Source organism: Tamandua tetradactyla, chromosome 7 (genome assembly GCF_023851605.1).
Source record: "Tamandua tetradactyla isolate mTamTet1 chromosome 7, mTamTet1.pri, whole genome shotgun sequence".
NCBI lineage: Eukaryota > Metazoa > Chordata > Mammalia > Pilosa > Myrmecophagidae > Tamandua > Tamandua tetradactyla.
The window spans coordinates 151,574,416-151,593,109 of record NC_135333.1 but is presented as its reverse complement, the minus strand read 5'-3'; the positions used below and the strand labels follow the sequence as shown (position 1 = coordinate 151,593,109).

Below are 18,694 nucleotides of genomic sequence, written 5' to 3'. Positions count from 1 at the left end.
GAGAGTAGTGAAGCTGTGAGTGGTAGGGGAAAGACAGCGTCAGAAATTTTTCCAGGGGAATAGAGCTCTGGGTTTCCCAATGGATTTCTGCTAATAAAGGGAGAATGTAGTCAGAAACATACAGCATTCCTGGAATTCCTCTAATTCCACATGATATAGCCTAGAAGACAGAAGAAAGCAGTCATGTGCTGCTGACATCGGGCTGATAATAGAGAAATGGAGACCAGTATAGTTGGCTTTATTTCAAGCATGTTCCCTAACTTCTGCTGTTGAAGATGATAAGGTTAGAGGAGGGTTCTTGTCTTCTTTGGAATTCATAAAGTTACTATTCACTACCATACGGAGGCCTACAGAAGGATATACTTAATCTGCATGTAAGAGGCCTCCAAAACTCACACACTACAAAGTGTTAAAGCAGGCAAATGGACTGTCTTACTCGATGCACACAGCATCCTGAATCCCTATCTAAAACATTTAGGAACTTTTTAATGGGAAAATCAAGTGAGGCACTTCTAATGGCTGCTAACCAGATATCACTTCATCAAGGTAAGTGGTAAAAAAACGTTAATGCAACTGAAAGAAGGCAAATGATATAAGGACTGAAAAAATTCACTGAATTTGGCAATTATGAAGTCACAGGTGATGAGGTAATATGAAAGCACCTCATACAAGCAGATGGTCAACACTTGTTAGTTTCAATTTTTCTTTCCTTCCCTAATGTGGAAATAGAAGGAAAGGAAAATATACCTAACATACACACACCACATATAGGTATTCTTTCACCATTACCTACTGCTGTACTTGAATGGATATCCCATGTAAACATATATTTAAAATACACAAATGTCAGAGTTGTCTTATAGAGTATTTCTATTCTTCTTATATATAGTATAGTCTCCAGGACAGAATGGACTTTGACCTCACTTATTTTTGTCATATCAAACAACAGCCCCTCTATACAGGCTTGAATGCATACTGGTTGAACCCCAAAATGACACCCAATAATTGTGTTGAGAGAACAGGAATAAGTAGGAGAGAGAAAATAATATTATAAAGACTGCTCCATTCACTGCTACAATAAGAGAAGAAGAATGAGACCATGCTAACAATACAAAGACAGAGCAGCAAAATGATTCCAGGTTGAGATGGGATACAATCTGGCATGGGGATAGAACCTGAGCAATTTAATTTCCTGAAGAATCACACCACAGAGTCAGAAAGAATCAGGAGACAGACACAGCTGCCTAAAGTAGAAGAAGTGGCTGGTGAGCCATCAAATGAATTCAATTTTAGCTTCTGGTTCTAATACCACTTGCCTCGGATACGGTTGCATGGTTGCCATGGAGAAATTCTGATGGAGAAGCAACAGAAACACCATGAGCAGGCATCCTTAAGGGGTAAGGTCAACATGGTAGAGCCATGGGGAATATCTGGAAAGTATTCTATTTGGAATGTGGAGAATGTGTGGAAATGAAATTCTTCATGAGTCATTCATCACTGTGCTTTCTTCTATAGGTGCAGCCCACTTACTTTCTGGGAAAATGCCTGCTCCAAATGTTTGCATGATACAATAAATTCAAAGGTCTCCAGACCAGTTAGTAGTTTTGCATGATCTTGGGCCTTCTCTCTATCTATTTCCTCATTTGCAAAATAGAAAAGAATCTCAAAAGTTTTCTTGCTGGAAACTATAATCCAACATATCTTGCAATGTAAGCACATTGAGGGAAGATTTTGTTTTGTTCACTGTTGACTCTATAGCACTATAGACTCTATAGTCACATAGATGGTGCTCAGTAAATATTTGATGACACATCATATATTTAATATCTAATTTAAAAATAAACTGTGCTCCAAAAAAGTGTTATAAACCATGTATCTGAAATATTAAACATTTTAAAAAATAGAATATGATACGATTTTCTTTGTGCAATATATATCTATAGTCAAACTGATCTTTAAAATTGCTTAACCTGGGGTGCACAGGTGGTTCAGTGGTAGAATGCTCGTCTTTCATGCGGGAGATCCAGGTTCGATTTTCAGACCATACACCAAAAAAATAAAAGTGAAAATTGCTTTTCACTGCAGAGTCACCCAGCTCAGTTGATGGTCACTCCACCTTTCTAGTTGTCCAGGCCAAAAGCCTTGATGTCATCCTTGACTGGTCTCACACCCTATACACAATGTCAAAAATCTTTAAAAATATATATCCTAAATCCAATCACTTCCTGCTTCCTTTACTAGCACCATGTTAACTGGAACCAACATCATCTGGATTGTTACAGTAACCTCTGACTTTTAACCTTGCTTCCATGAGATGCTGGCCTTTATAGAATACACCGCTACTTCCCTGTACCCTCTGGTTGCTGTTTGGGTTTGGCAAATGGGGAAGCCACGCAGGAAATAGGGGAGAAAGAGGTAAGGGAGAGCAGGGTATTTATATTCCTGGCTCCCTCACTGAGAGGTAGGCTTGCAGTAACTCTGTTCCATGACCAAGGACATTTCTAAGCCAGCCAGCCCTTAAATAATTCTCTTTTCATGTTCAAGTTATGTACACCTAGAAGTGGGGTCATCGATAATTTTATACTTAACTTTCTGAGGAATTGCCAAACTGTCTTCAATAGAAGCTACATCATTTTACATCCCCACCAACAATGAATGAGGGTTCCTATTTCTCCACATCCTCTCCAATACTTGTTACTTTCTGTTTTGTAACAGTAGCTATTCTAGTGGGTGTGAAATGTTATCTCATAGTGGTTTTGACTTGCATTTCCCTAACAGCTAAAATGATGTTGAGCATCTTTTCAAATAGTTTTTGGCCAATACTTTATTATTCAATTACTTTATTATTTTCATGATAGAGTCCTTTGATGAGCAAAAGTTCTTTAATTTTGATGAGGTTCCATTTGTCTATTTTGTTGTTGTTGTTGCTTGTGCTCTGGATACAAAGTCTAAGAACCCATTGCCTAATCCAAGATTCTGAAGATGCTCCCTTATGTCCCTTATAGAAGTTTCATACTTCTGGCTTTAATATTCAGGACTCTGATCCATTTTAAGTTAGTTTATGTGTATTAGGTGAGGTAGGAGGTCCACCTTTTTTCTTTTGTGTATGGACATCCAGTTTTCCCAGCACTATTTATTGAACAGACTATTCTTTCCCAATAGAGTGAAATTGATGCCCCTGTCAAAAATCAGCTAGCCATTAATGTGAAGTTTGATTTCAGAACACTCAATTCAATTCCATTAGTCTTTATGTCTGTCCACGTGTCAGTACCATGCTGTTTTGACTACTATGGCTTTGTTATAAGTCTTAAGATTGGAAATTGTAAGCTCCCCAACTATGTACACTGCCATGTGAAAGAAAAGTCCAGAAACAAGAATCACTGTCAGCCAGTTCCAGAATACCACAGTGTTAGGGAAGAAAGCATTGCCTTGCAGGGGCCTTGATTTGGACTTCTCCAGCCTCAAACCATGAGCTAATAAACTGCCACTGTAAAAGCCAACCCTTTGCATGATATTTACTTGAGTAACCAGGGAAACTAAAACAGTATATTAGCTATATTTTTGAATAATATGCTCTAATTGTTTCTCTTCAACCTCCACACATCTTTTCAGGTGAAGTGTTTCTAAATTTAAAACAATGGAACCAAGTGTTAATCATCAAAAACAGTAAGGATTGTGTCTGATGCCCCTTTTATCTACCTTGTCAACAGACAAGTAGAACATATGGAATAAAAATAAATAATAGGGGGAACAAATGTTAAAATAAATTTAGTTTGAAATGCTAATGATCAATGAAACGGAGGGGTAAGGGGTATAGTATGTATAATTATTTTTTTCTGTTTTCGTTTTATTTCTTTTTCTGAATTGATGCAAATGTTCTAAGAAATGATCATGATGATGAATATGCAACTATGTGATGATATTGTGAATTACTGATTATATATGTTGAACGGAAGGATCATATGTTAGGAATGTTTGTGTATCCTTGTCATATTTTTTTAAAAATTTTAAAAATTAATTAAAAAAATTAAAAAAAAAAAAAAAGCAGTGAGGATGCCTACCTAAGTGCCTAGCCTCTTCCCCTAAAGTTTCTACTAGTGGTGTAAATTGAGCAACAATCAACACCAGGATAGAAAGCATACACCCTTAATAAGTTTCTTTTTGATACAGAAATGGCAGGACCAGATCAAAAAACACTACCAAAAAGGGGCCTGCAGTGTTTGTCTGGTTAAAAAAACAAAAGTAAATGGAAGAATGTACAGATGAATTACCTTAACACCTATAACACATTAAGGCTGGATGTAATCATATAGGTAGGCTGTGGGCTTTCAAAGGTTACATCATTATATCTGACTAGACGTATCTGCAATGTTTGGATTGTACCAACATTACTACATCACTAGAAGAGTCCTAGTAGGGGGCAAGGAGGAGGTAGTAAAGGAGGAGACCAAGCACAAATATGAACCCTGACAAGGGTTGCATCTAGTAGGAGCTCATATTAAAGTAAGGGAAGAAGTTCTGCTTTAGTTTCTTTGGCAACTCAAGCAAATATCATGAAATGGGTCAGGTTAAACAATGGGAATTTATTAGCTAATGATTTTGAGGTTATGAAAAATGCCCATATAAGCATATAATCAAGGTGATGTTTTCTCCCCAAAGACTGTGGCATTCCAGTACTGGCTGCTAGCTATACTTGGTCCTTAGCTTGTCAAATGGCAAAGCACATGGCAGCATCTCCTGGTCTCTCCCTTCCCTTCTGGGTTCCACTGATCAATTCTGGCTGTTCCCTTTGTGGATTTCTCTCTCTGAATTTCATTTTGCCTATAAAGGACTCCACTAACAGAATTAAAACTCATCCTGATAGAGGTAGGCCACACCACTTTAACTGAAGGAACTTCATAAAAGGTCCTACTTACAAAGGGTTCACACCCCACAAGAACAGATTAAATTTAAGAATATGTTTTTTATGGGGTATACAGCACTCCAAACAACAAGCTCTATAAAATCATCTGATGCGATTTTGTCAAGTCCCAGTTCTTTCTTTATTTTTCCTGTAATCCTAAAACTCTAAAATGATCAGATAAACTTGCAGTAAAATTAAAAATACCTTTCATCCTTCAAACTGGACATGAAAGGCTCAATCACCACTAATAACTTCCAACAGAATACATTTAAGCAAGAATAGAGATACCTCTGTTAGGGTGAACAAACACATACAGATAACAAAGTCCATAGGCAGACAAAGAAGTGATGTTCCTGTCTTGTGTTCATTTCTTTTTCCCTTAGAGAAGTTGTGGGTTCACAGTATAAACATGCATTAAATACAGCGTTCCCATATACCAACTTATTATTAATGCCCTGCATTAGTGTAGTTGTCCTCATTTTTAAGAGCAAAGAAAAAATTCCCAGAAAGCCACTAGCAGACATGCCCCTCATCACTGAATGGTAAGAATTGTGTTTCATATCCACCTGCTTATTCTTTCATTTCCTGACAGGCAAAACTTCCAATCCTATGTTCACTTTAGGTATTTACCAGGAAAGCAAGAATAAGCTATTTCTATTTGCTTTTCACACAAAAGCCTAGCAATGTTTTACCAGATAATTGAAGTTTCTCACTGATAGGATACTTTTGACAGGAAAAGCATTCCATGAATTGATTGCGTGTACAGGGAGGGAAAATTAGTTTGTAGGTACTAGCAATTGTTCTCAAAAACCCTCCACACTTCCATTAGCTTCTTGTCTGAATCTTGGGGCCCAGAATATCCTAACAACCCATAGTGAACAAGGACAACTTCTAGTCTAGAGAAAAGAATGTGAAATTGACTTTAACAAGATAGGGTTCAAAACTCAATGCTTGAGACTTTGTTAACTGGGAGGCTTCCATTTCCAGAGGAGAAATATTTAGATCTGTATTGTTCAGCTACTTTTCCCAGAAGACTTAAAGATTATTTTATGAGTTACTGAATGCTAAAAAAACAAACTAAATGAACCAAGAAGAGATTGTGGGGAAATGGGTTATAGGGTAAACTAAAATTAGAAAATGGAGTTCTCAATCACTCCAAAAATTGCCCTTTCTACCCACTGAAAAAAACATTAACATTAGTATTGTTTCTGTAAAAGATGTAAGGAGGAATAAGAGAAAAGATAGTTACAGAAAGTAACAGTGACTGTGAAAAGCAAAGAGAAAGAAACTTAATTTTAAATATTTTATCACCCCATGTCTTTATTCTGGCTACACTACCCTTCCCATTGTTTTGTCTAACTTCTACCAATCTTTCAAATCATAGCTTGTGCATTGCCACACGCCACATTGAGAACACACCCTCAACCTCCAGAGACGGAGTTACACACTATTGTGCTATAAAATAACACAGATACACCATTTATGTGTATACATGTTCTAGGGCACTTACTATACTATTTTGAAACCAACGTTTGAAGATAAGAAAACAAAGAAAAAATAAAATATAGCATAGGAACTACCTTAGAATTATTAAAAAGAACGAGGTAACTTTCTCTGTGCTGATATGGAAAATATAACGAATGTTAAAAGTTAGGTAACAGTTTGTAGATTTGCATCTCAAAAAATATAAGAATACAGAATATAGTGTGTACATGTATTTTTTTCTTGCAAGATACACAAGAAATAATATGGTGTAGGGGACTCTATTTTCATTTTGATCTTTCTATCTTATTTGTATTTACTATACTCAACGAATTTTTACAAAAAAAATTTTTTAAGTTACTAACAGGAATTATCTGGCTCCTGGAATTACAATTATTTTTTTAAGTCCCTTGAGAATGAAGATGACACACATACATACATTTTTGTATCACCACTGTTTAGCACAGTATGGAACATATCTGGCATTCAATGAGTATTTGTTTAATTGAACTGAACTCTGCTTGTCACCTATTTGAGTTTCTCACCTCTTTTCCAAAATAATGACTTTCTGAGCCTCAACCCCAACTCCTTTTATTATATGCAAAGAGTCAAGCACAGAGCCTTGCAAATGTTTGAGTCAATGCGCTTAGTTATGAAGATATCAAGGTGAATAAAACTCGGTGTTTAGATTCAAAAGTTTCATTAATCTATGAAATCTTCTCATGGCAGGAAAAAAGTGGGAGTGACTGAAGATGTGGACACACAAATCTTCCTCTTCCCTTCAGGCTCCTCATAGCCTTCTTTTTTTTTTTTTTAACATGGGCAGGCATCAGGAATCGAACCCAGGTCCTGTGGCATGGCAGGTGAGCGTTCTTGCCTGCTGAGCCACTGTGGCCTGCCCTACTCTTTTTTTTTTTTTTTTTTTAAGCCTCTCTTTTTAACATGCCCTGTTCAAATGCATTTCGCCCTTCAGTTAGAATGCATGGACAATAAATGCTAACAATTTACTGTAATATTTGTTAGAAAAGGTAACTAAAGAGTGATATAAAATGGATTGCCAAAGGAGTAATTAGTCCATCTCTTAATTTTTTCTACTCTTGCAAATGGCTTCTGCTAAACTCTTTAAAAACAGAATTGAAGAATCAGATAGATAAAAAATGTAAAAGTAACACTTTCTGACTGCCATAAAATGACAGTCACAAAAGTCTGAATCTTTTGAGATATTTGACAAAAACCAGAAAAAATAAAATTACCCATAAGCCAGTTACATTACAAATTTATTAGAAAATAAACATCCATAACCAGCAGAACAAGCTGGGGGAACCACACCAGAGGCAGTCATGTGGGATTATGGAGAAAAGGGTGTGGCAGAGGGTAAAATTTTCTACATTGCCAAAAAGAAAAGATGCCATCTTTTGTGGGGAAATACTGAGAATAGGTCTGAGACCTGATGGTACAGAGCAATGGCTAATTAAGGGGACCATACATGGCAGTCTTAAGAACGTACCACTTACGAGGAGAGGGAGGCTCCTTGGAATAGGAAGACAGCTTTTGAGCATGATGATGAAGTGAAAGAAGGGAACGGGCAGCCGAAATTAAAGATCTTATAAAGCAGGACAGTGTCCTTGAAACCCGACCTCCCCAACTCTCCCAGACGGAGCCAATTACTAAAGAAAGCACATTTCTACCTGCAGAACAGGATGCTGTTAAACCAAATAATCCATCTCCAAATCAATCTTCTCCATAGAATCTTATGCTATTGCTGATCCAGAAAAATAACTCTTATTTAAAATGTTAAAAGCTTTAAAAGTGTGACTGCATTAAAGCCCACCCCCCCCCCCCCACCTCAGGAAAGAAGTAAAAAAATATATAATAAATACTTGGGTATACAGTCTATTATAAATCATTTTTTCTATTTATAGGTCCACTTCTTTCCCAATTATTATCTTGAAAATTTCTATACTAAGAGGAGAATTAGAAATAATAGCATGACAAATATTCATATATATTCTTCATCTTGATTCAACTATTTTTAACTTTCTTCCAATTTGCCATATTTCTCTCACTCTCTCTCTCTATTCACATCTTTAATTCTACGCAATTTTCCTTAAAGATACTTTATAAAACCCTGACATAAAATAATTCAAATTCAAAACCTTTGCCAATTCTAAGGATGGCCTCTGTTTCACCCAGGCTCATTTTAATTGAGCTATACAATTATACAATTATAATTTTATAATTATAATTTTTATCTGTTGGACATGAATAAATGAAATATAACCAAATGTCATATTCAACTGGGTTTTAAAACTGAAAAAAGAGCAAGAATACCATCAACATGCACACAACTTTTTGACCTGAGAATTCTTAGCAAGGGACATTAGACATTGATAAGAACTTCATTAAATGAATATAAAAGAGAACTGCCAATATTAATAGAACAGACATCAAGCTAGTCTGAACCAGCGTTTTAAAACCATGTTTTAAAAGGAATTAGAAATATAAAATGAATCAAGGTGATGTATGTCAAACGGCTATGGGGAGCTCTGACCCCTGCAGCAGAACTCTGCACTTTGCTCCTAAGGTACTTACTGAGTTCAGGGTACACAGTTTGAAAACTACTCTTTTAATGGAAATCACAGTTTCGCAACTTTTAAGAATTCTACTATTTTGATTCTTCAAAATCTATTAAGCACCTTGTTTTTTGAGAAATATCAATATTCCTTCAGAAATGGAGAAGGCTCTGAAATGAAGGCAAATCTTGCAAACTCCATACTCATGACAAAATCATTTAGCTTTACTTTCTTAGTAAATGTGCATCTCACAAGTAGTTTGAAACAAGTTCTCTGAAAGGTATATTATGCAAAATTTTCAAATATCTGCAGTTTTTAGCTTTAGTTAAGGCCATTTCATGACCAAAGGAACTATAATAAAATACTTCAGTTGCTAGTGCATTAAATTTCAAAACTATAATTTTAAAATTGCAAGAAAATCATACGTTGCCTTAAAGGTTAATTTAAAATGAATATAGTGGCAAAAAAAGAAAGAAAGAAAGAGAGGGAGAGACAAAGAGCAGTCATTATGTTCAAATAAAATAAAAGTTACGACACACACGAGAGCATTATACCTTTATGCTGATTTTCAAACTCTTCAGATAAGAGATGGTAGCAACAACCCACACTGCAAACTCCCTTGATTTCAGACTTGGAAGTAAATATTCGCAGAGTATTTGAAGCAAGATCACCACAAGTATGCAGACCTACCATCAAACAATCCTTTAAAGATGAGAAGAAAAAACAAATTTTGGCAATTAAAATGAGGGTTAAAAATAATTCAGTTGAAGCTTATAAACATTCATGAGAATACCTGGATACAAATTCTCCCTAGAAAGTATTGTATATTTTAAGTTTTCATAATGAATAATTACTTCCTTTTTGGGTAAAATGATTTCTATCACTACCAACATACTTTTGAGTTATTTTTTTCTAATAGGCTTGGTCACTTACCCATTTATATTATCTCTGACCCCTTTACAATTAATAGTTGCTTAATAACTCATCAAAGTAAAAGTTGGATCTCAAATGTAGCACACTTTATTAGGACAAACATGTGATCTGAGACACATTTCTACCATACTTTGACCATGTTATTCAAATTTTTTATTGATTTCACTTTTTGCACATTATGTTCTATACAATTCAGAAACTTGATAAAGCAATATTGTAAAAAACAAATATAAGGGTGGGCCATGGTGCAGCAGGCAGTTCTCACCTGCCATGCTGGAGAACCGGGTTTGATTCCCGGTGCCCGCCTATGCAAAAAACAAAAAAAAAAACAAACAATTATACGTGGAAGTGCTAAGTTTGCATTTCTACTCCAACATCAGAAAGAGTACTTAGTTCATTTGTTGCATATGATACACAATATTAAATTCAACATAAAATTTTTGCTCCAAATCATATAGTGGGAATGTTTTACAAAAATTTTCCCATGAAATGTTTCTTATTAGCCAAACCCTAAAAATGTATACATGCATAAACATGTGCGCGCACACACCCTACACATATACACATGCAGTAGGTATATGCATACACCACTAAATCTTGATCAACGTGTCAATCATTTCAAAGTTGAATTTAATGTAATACCTTTCTGTCTCTGACATCACTTATAGAAATTTAAAGAAGCAGCAAAAAGGAAGTTTTACACAGGAAATTTGATTCATATGAGAATCATAAACTTTTACAATCTGGAACTAAAAGAGTTGTAGAAATCTACCATTATAACTCTCTCATTTCACAAATAATAATATTAAGCCCAGATAGTGCAAAGGTCACATTATTAGTGTACAATCTATATGAATACAGGTATGGTTATTTTTAATTCAGTTTTTTAAACTAGACCATTATGCTTCTCAAAGTTTTAATTCACCTAAAAAATGAATTTCTTTACCATACCAATTAAAATTAATTTTAGAGGTATAAATAAAATATTGAAGATATATTTATTTTTAAAATATTAAATTAATTACTGTTGAAATAATTGAATATATAATAGTATAATTGTTGAGGGCACAAGTTTGGAAAATTCACAACCTTGGTTTAAATTCCAGTTTAGCTCCTTGGGTGATTTAGGCAAGTTTCTTTTTAGTTTTCACTTGGTTACTTTGCTAATCTGTAAAATAGTGATAATAATAGTATCTCACTTCAATAGGTTGTTACAAGGCTTAAATAAATTAGTATCCATATATGACATAAACTGCCATTAAATTGACATGCCATAAGACATGAATTAGTAAATACTTTCTAGTCTTTTTCTTATTAAAATTATGAATTCCAAATAATAGCTATATTAATTTGTGATTGAAGTATATTTTTATAACTATCTTCAGAACAAAAAAATTGCTTCACTTAGATATCATTTAAATTATTTTATAAAAAATTTATTTAGCTCATATAATCTAGACATAAAGTCAAACCTCTTTGAAGAAAAAAACTGGTGGCTGTAAATGGCTTTGACCTGATAAAATACTCAGGGGGTATCAACCACCATTATCTTCAAAGCACATTTTTTAGAGAGTTGTACAACTATTTTGCTTCTTAGGCGTTATGCTATAAATAAAAAAAGAATTCAGAAAGGAAAGTTTTATTGCTAATTAAGAGTAGAACCACAGAGCTCTAAATCTCTCTTTATGCTTAGCTTAGCTTTCTCTAAAGATAACAGAAGAATATTTAATTTCATTCTTTACTATACTCATCATATAGGATTACTTAATAATATTGGTGGGAGCAGACTAGAAGATATAAATATCTAATCATTTTATTCTAATACTAAAAGATTCAAGTACCGTGTGTTTGGGGATGTGGGAGGTGTTGGTTAATTTTGGATATTGAATTGATGATTCATTATGGGACTAAAGAATTTTTATACCTTATCTTATATTAGACAGAGTCTTATATTAGACACAGTCTCATAAGAGTGTGCAAATAGTTTTGATCATATATCTCTAACAAGAATTTCAATTACCTGAAAATATCACAAAAGCACTAAAAATTAATATTTTTGAAGTCAGGTTAAAGCATTGGGGTTGTTTAACTCTGAGAAAAAGTTAAGATAGAACCTAACTAGTGTTTTCATATATAAGAATAAAAACAACCAATGAGGATTAACCAGTTTCCCTTAACTAGTATGATCCAAAAATATCTTGGAAAAATAAAATTCTCCACTTTAAAAATTAAAAAAGATTGATTAACTATTAATAAGAATTTGGATTTATAAAGAACTCCAGTATGTTTGTTTATTCATTTCCTTGGGGAAGAATTTCTGAAAAATTTAATAAGGGTAGAATATTGCAACTCTAAAATTTTCTTTGTACGGAAAATTAGTTAGGCTAAGTAAGCTCTAAAAGCTCCTTCTACAATACTGTTTAATATACAATGTGGTCTTTATTTTAAAAATACAGTCTTTCAATTATAAAATTTGACATATTTATAATTCAGAAAAAGTTGAAGCCTTAAAAAAATACCTAGAAGCCATTATTTTTTTTACATGGTCAGGCACCGGGAATCGAACCCGGGTCCTTGGGCATGGCAGGCAAGCACTCTTACCTGCTGAGCCACCGTGGCCCGCCCAAAGCCATTATTCTTGTTCAAGGAAACTGCATATTTGGTTTTACCAAAGTGTACAGTAAACAAACATAATTTACCCTAGACTCCTCTTTACTTCAAATTTAAATTAAAAAAATAAAATTTTAGAGTTTTTTAGATTGAAATTTTAATAATCTCTTCGCTGCATAGTGAGGACCCTGCTTACTTACTAGCTTTTTTGCTAGTATTTCTGTCTGGTTTTGGAGGCCTCAAATGAGTGAAAGTTACTCTATTTTAGAACGTCTTTTGAGCAGATTTTCATAGCCAGGAGAATCATGAAAATCCAGTTATGATTTCATTTTCATAGTCTTAGATTCATGTGATCAGAGGAGATAAGCAGGTTATGTAAACTACTATTACAAGTTATGTCTTACAGAACTTTTAAAAATTATATTTAAAAATTAATTCCAAAGTAAAATCACCTCTAGATCTTGAATAATGTCATGTAGTTCAGAATCAGCAGTGATAAAAGAGGTTAATGGTGAATATATACTTGATTCACTTGACTGTGATGTTGTTTTTCCTCTCTCTTTATTTACTTCAGAAATTTCTCTGGTTGGTATTTGGGATGAACAAGTAGGTTCTATAGTATTAATAGGCAAAACGTCTTTAAGAGAAATGCCATTTCCAAGACCCAATTTGTCTTCATGCTGTGGCTGAGTATGTAGGTTTTTCATCTGCTTTCCGATGTTAAAAATTACAGGGTCCAAAAACTGAGAGGTAAAAATGTTCTCTTGATTTATGAGACTATTGCTACATTCTTTCTCAATATCTACTTTGTATTTAATTTCATTCTGTACTTTCCTTTCTTTAGCCATTTTTAATGCCAGTCCACTGACATTTAATCTTGAGCGAGTATTATAGACTCTCCAATGTTTCTTAAGTTTCCTGTTTCTCTCCTCAGCTCCACGTGTATTGATATTTGAGGAATCAATTCCATAAACGTTTAAGCCATACTTCAAGGACAAAAAGGAGCTTAGGTAGCCTTTCCCAGATCCCAAGTCAATAACCTAAAGTAAGAAAAACAGAAGGAATTAGAACAATTTTAGTCAGATGGTAAAGCCTACATTACCTATACATTTTTAAAAAGCAAGTAAACAAATGGATTGAAAAATACAAACTGTTATGCTTGTTTTCATTTTAATTTTTTGATTCCTATTAAAAGCCACTCACTTTCACCATTTTTATCTAACAACTTACTGGAGATTGTAGCCAGTACTACAAGTTAAGAAAAAGAAGTAAAAGGTATATGTTTTAGAAGGGAAGACATAAAACTGTCTTTAGTCACAGATGACTTGATTGTATCTGGAGAAAATTCTGGGGAATACAAAAAGGTTAATAGAATTAGAAGGTGACTATAGCAGTTTCTCAGGATACAAGGTCAAAAAACCACGAATGAACAATTATAGCACAGATAATATAGTAGCAAAGAATAATTAGAAAATAAAAAATTTAGCCCAATTACAAAAACATACAAATTAAACACTCAGGGAAAAAATTTAAAAAAATATGTACAAGACCTACACTTTGAAAATTCTAAAACATTGCATAGAACATTTTTTTAAATATCAATAAAAATATATTTCACACTCATGTAATAGCAGATTCAATTTTGTTAAGATCACAATTCTGTCTAAATTAACTACAGATTCAATATAATACAATCAAAATCACAGTAGGGCTTTTTGAAGAAATTGACAAGCAGATACTACAATTTAAGTGAAAAGGCAAAGTACTTAGAACAACCAAAATAATTTTCAAAAAGAAGGCTGGAGGATTTACACTGATTACAGAATTAATATAAAGTCACAGTAATCAAAACAGTGTAGTATTGGTATGAAGGCAGAATATAAATCAATGGAAAAGAACACAGTCCAGACAGAGTCACTGATTTTTGACAAAAGGGCCAAATTAAATGGAGAAAATAGTATTTTCAACAAATGGTGCTGGTATAACTGGATATGTGTATAGAAAAAAATGAACTTTAACTCTCACATGCTAAACACAGAAATTAATTCAAAGTGGATCACAGGTCTAAATGTATGAGTAAAATTATTCATCTTCTAGAAGAAAATAAATGAGCAAAACTTTGTGAAACTGAGGCAACCAAAGATTGCTGATGTAGGCAATAAAAGGCATGAACCAAAAAAAAATTTATAAAATGGACTTCACTAAAATTAAAACTTTTGCCAATCAAAACACATAGTTCAAAAATGAAAAGAAATTTTGCAAAACATATACCTGAGAAAAGGCCCATATCCAGAAAATATGAAAGTGCTTACAACTCAGTAATAAAAAGACAAGCAACCCAATTAAAAATTAGGCAAAAGATGTCAATACACACTTTACAAAATGAATAATTCAAATTGCCAATAGAATAGACTCTACTCAAAAAGACTACAAATACCAAGTATTGGTGAGGACATGAAGAAACTGGAACATTCATACACTACTGATGAAAATGTAAAATGGTATAGCCACTTTGGAAAACAGTGCAGCAGTTTGCTATAAAGTTAACCTACACTTATAATGTGATCCGGCAATCCCACTCATAGCTCTTTACTCAAAAGAAATGAAAACATGCGTACACAAAGTCTCGCATATGAATATTCATAACCACCTTATTCACAATAGCCAAAAAAGGGAATAACTCAAACAGTCATCATTTAGTAAATATAAATAGTAATATATTCATACTATGGGATACTATTCAGCAGTAAAAAGTAACAAAGTATACATACACACAATATTGATTACTCTTAAAAATTATGTGCTAAGTAAAAGAAATTAAACACAAAAGTCTATATCCTATATCATTCTATTTATATGATGTTCTAGAAAAGTCAAAACTATAAGCAAATTAGTAGAATTTGCTCCCTGGAACTAAGGGAGCAAAGTAATCTGTAAAAGGGCATGAGGAAGCTTTTTAGAATGGTGGCAATAACCTATACCTTGATTGTGGTGGTGGTTACACAACCGCATATATACCAAAATTCATCATACTGTACACCTAGAATTGGTGAATTTTATCATGTAATTTGAACTCAATGAAGCTAAAGGAGATAAGGAAAATTTTAAAACTACAAAGATTATTATTGTCATGTCATTCTACAGGAAATCTATAGATAATTACAGAATTAGTATCATAACAAAATCATTATCTACTTTTATAGCTATCCTTTATTGCTAAAATCAATTAAACCATGATGTAACTATTAACCCCTCAAGGAAACATTTCTATATTTGAAGTAATGCATATCATTAATAACATCTTCATAATTTCAGGGTCTTGCCAGTTCATAGGTAAGATCAGTTCATAGGTATGACTGCAGTAAATAATGCCCACTAACTAAAGTGACTGGCTCATAAATAATTCCCACACTTCTATTTTATGTTAATCTTTGGGCTAGATATTGTGGGAAATACAGAAGTAATATGTATATATATTCTTGACTTTACAGGGTTTACAATCTAACTGAAGAAGTCATACTCATACTCATGAATACAAAAGCTATACAGTAGAAGCTCTATTAGTCACTTTCCCTTTATTTGAATCTCCAGAGAAAGCAAAGCCCTCCATTCCTCTATAAAACATACTCACTGATGCTGATAGCAAGCTTAATACTAGTACCCAGTGGGATGCTTGCTTACCAAAAAGTAATTGAATTTGTTCCAGAATCTATTTATGACAAATCCACCTGTGAATCAGGAAAATTCTGGCTGTAAGTAACAGAACTAAATTTTAAACAATGAAGAAAATTTATTATCTCATGTAATAAGAAATCTGGCAGTAGGGTAGTTGAGACATTCGGAGATTCAACCACGTATGGCCATTGGGTTTAGAGTTAATTGGTATATGGTGTATCGTGAAAACACAGCCTAGGTAGAATAGAGACTTGCAGCAAATGACCACTTTATTATACACACCACACAAAGGGTCCAAAAGAGCAAAGAAAGAAATTCTATTATGGCTAGACTCCTAGAAAGGCCAACTGCTCAGGTAAGGGTTGCTAGCATGGCATGCCCTGCTTTGCATCAGTGATGAGGGACAGTTGTGTTCCCTAAGTGTTGGGTTTTATACACTGGCTGGGAGTGGCGGGTGGGGGTTGGCTGTCAATGCACCAAAACCATGCATTAAACGATCTTTGTGTGCAGACAAGCATCTGCAGCAGGCTGAGATTTAACATCTCCCCAGAGTACTTGTAGTCTCTTGAGAAATGGAAACATACTGAACACTGCAGGCAAAGAAGCAAAAATAGAAACATACCAGAAATCTTAACACAAAGAAGCAAAAATGGAAACTTACCAAACAGCTGCATGTAAATAAGCAAGAGATGGTAAGGCTGTGAAATGGCCACTGAGTGCGTCTGTGATTCCCCAGCTCTGGGCCAGCTTATTTGGAATTCTGGTTGCAACATGGGTGTAGAAATGCCAACAAATTATGCCTCCACAAGATAACATCTAAAGCCCTTTTCAATAATGGGACAAACTTTTCTAGAAAAGTCTGCCAGCAGACTTCCTATTATATCTGTTGATCCAAGTTGGCTTTTTAATAATATATGTAGTGCTAGCAATAGAAATGAAAAATGTGCAATTATGGGTAGCACTTGCAGGAATCCACAAGATGTACAACTTCGTGCTTTCAAATAATCTGGTCCAAAGAACAAAAACCCCATCAGATTGATGTCCAACCTGTTACCCTATTATAGCCTATTCCTTGCTGAATTATCTGCTCTAGGCTTTAGGTATGAAGACAGAGGAGTCTCCAGTCCAATACTTAGGGGGAGTATCTCCTTCATTTCCATATTCAGTTTAGATGACCTTCCCATAGCAGTTATTTATTTATTTATTTTTTGCATGGGCAGGCACTGGGAATCGAACCCAGGTCTCTGGCATGGCAGGTGAGAATTCTGCCACTGAGCCACTGTTGCACTGCCAATAGTTACATTTTAAAATAATATTAGTGAGGTACTCTACTTCATATAGAACCACTGTATATTGTTGACTTGACTTAGAGATCTAACTATCTTAGCCTAATGACTCTCAAATTTATAACTCCAGTTTGGAATTCTTCCATAAACTTCAAGCTCATATATCCAATGATCTAATGAACATTTTCACTTGGCTATCTAACAAACACCTCAAATTTAAGATGCATAAAGAAATGAGCTCTTGATATTCTCTGTAAAACCTGCCCCTCCTATATCTTCTTCATTATAGTTAATGGTATCTCCCTACTTCCTTTCTTTCTCTCATACCCTATATCAATTGTGAGGAAATTCTATTGGCTTTTTCTTCAAAACACATCCATAAAATAATCACTTACCGATGCTACTTCATACTTACTGCACTCTAAAACTGGCTAACTGTGATAGCCTCTTCAATGATCTCCTGGCTTCCACCTCTACCTGCTTCAGTCCATTCACAAAAGAGTAAAACAAAGTCTGATCATGCCACTATTCTGAGGAAAACTCATTGCCTCTCTGATCTTATTTCCTGCTAATAAACCCCTCTTTTTACTAAGTTCTTTGTCTCAGCTCTGGAAGCTCCTACTTAGGTAGTAGCTAATTTCTAAAAGGAACCAACTTGAATATCTATACTATTGTAAAGAATGTGAAGATGGTTGAGATAATTGTTTTATAACACTCTTCAACACAGTAGCCAGAGTGATCTAGCAGCTCTTACTGGCTTCCCATCATATTCAGAATAAGAGCTCAAATCATCACAATGTTATGACTCTGAAACCATATAACCTGCCCTCTCTCCCCTGCCCAACCTCAGTTCCTAACTACTCTCCCCTTGCTCACTCCACTGGAGCCAATATTGCTTCTTGAGTATTTCTTCAACACCCCAGGCATATTACCATGTCAGGGATATTAAACACGTTACTCCTTCTACCTGAAGTTTTTCCCCAGATATTCTAATGGGTAGCTCTCTTACCTCCTGAAGAAGGTCTTACCTCAAATAGTAACTTTTCAGTGAAACTTATTTGCCCCCTCCCCCTGATCAAAAATTTTAATCCTCATCCCTGAAGTAGCGACATTCTTTCCTTTTCAAAATTTATTGTCTTTAGCATAGATCATCATAACAGACACAACACAATAAAATATACTTATAATTTTGTTTGCAGTCTCTCTCTCCTCAGAATATAAATGCCATGAGA

General features: G+C 34.4%; 1 protein-coding gene and 1 long non-coding RNA gene across 2 annotated transcripts in view; one reads left to right on the top strand and one right to left on the bottom strand.

Moving 5' to 3' along the window:
• METTL25 (methyltransferase like 25) overlaps nt 1-18,694 on the bottom strand; it is a 134,920-nt gene that overhangs the window by 78,293 nt on the left and 37,933 nt on the right. Inside the window, exons 4-5 of the mRNA XM_077111528.1 lie at nt 12,954-13,541; nt 9,513-9,660 (exon numbers count right to left, since the gene is read on the bottom strand). Coding sequence (XP_076967643.1) covers nt 9,513-9,660; nt 12,954-13,541 — 736 coding nt within the window. The remainder of the gene's footprint in view (nt 1-9,512; nt 9,661-12,953; nt 13,542-18,694) is intronic.
• LOC143642758 (uncharacterized) overlaps nt 849-18,694 on the top strand; it is a 38,907-nt gene continuing 21,061 nt past the window's right edge. The window contains exon 1 of the long non-coding RNA XR_013155848.1: nt 849-1,397. This is a non-coding gene — a long non-coding RNA (uncharacterized LOC143642758). The remainder of the gene's footprint in view (nt 1,398-18,694) is intronic.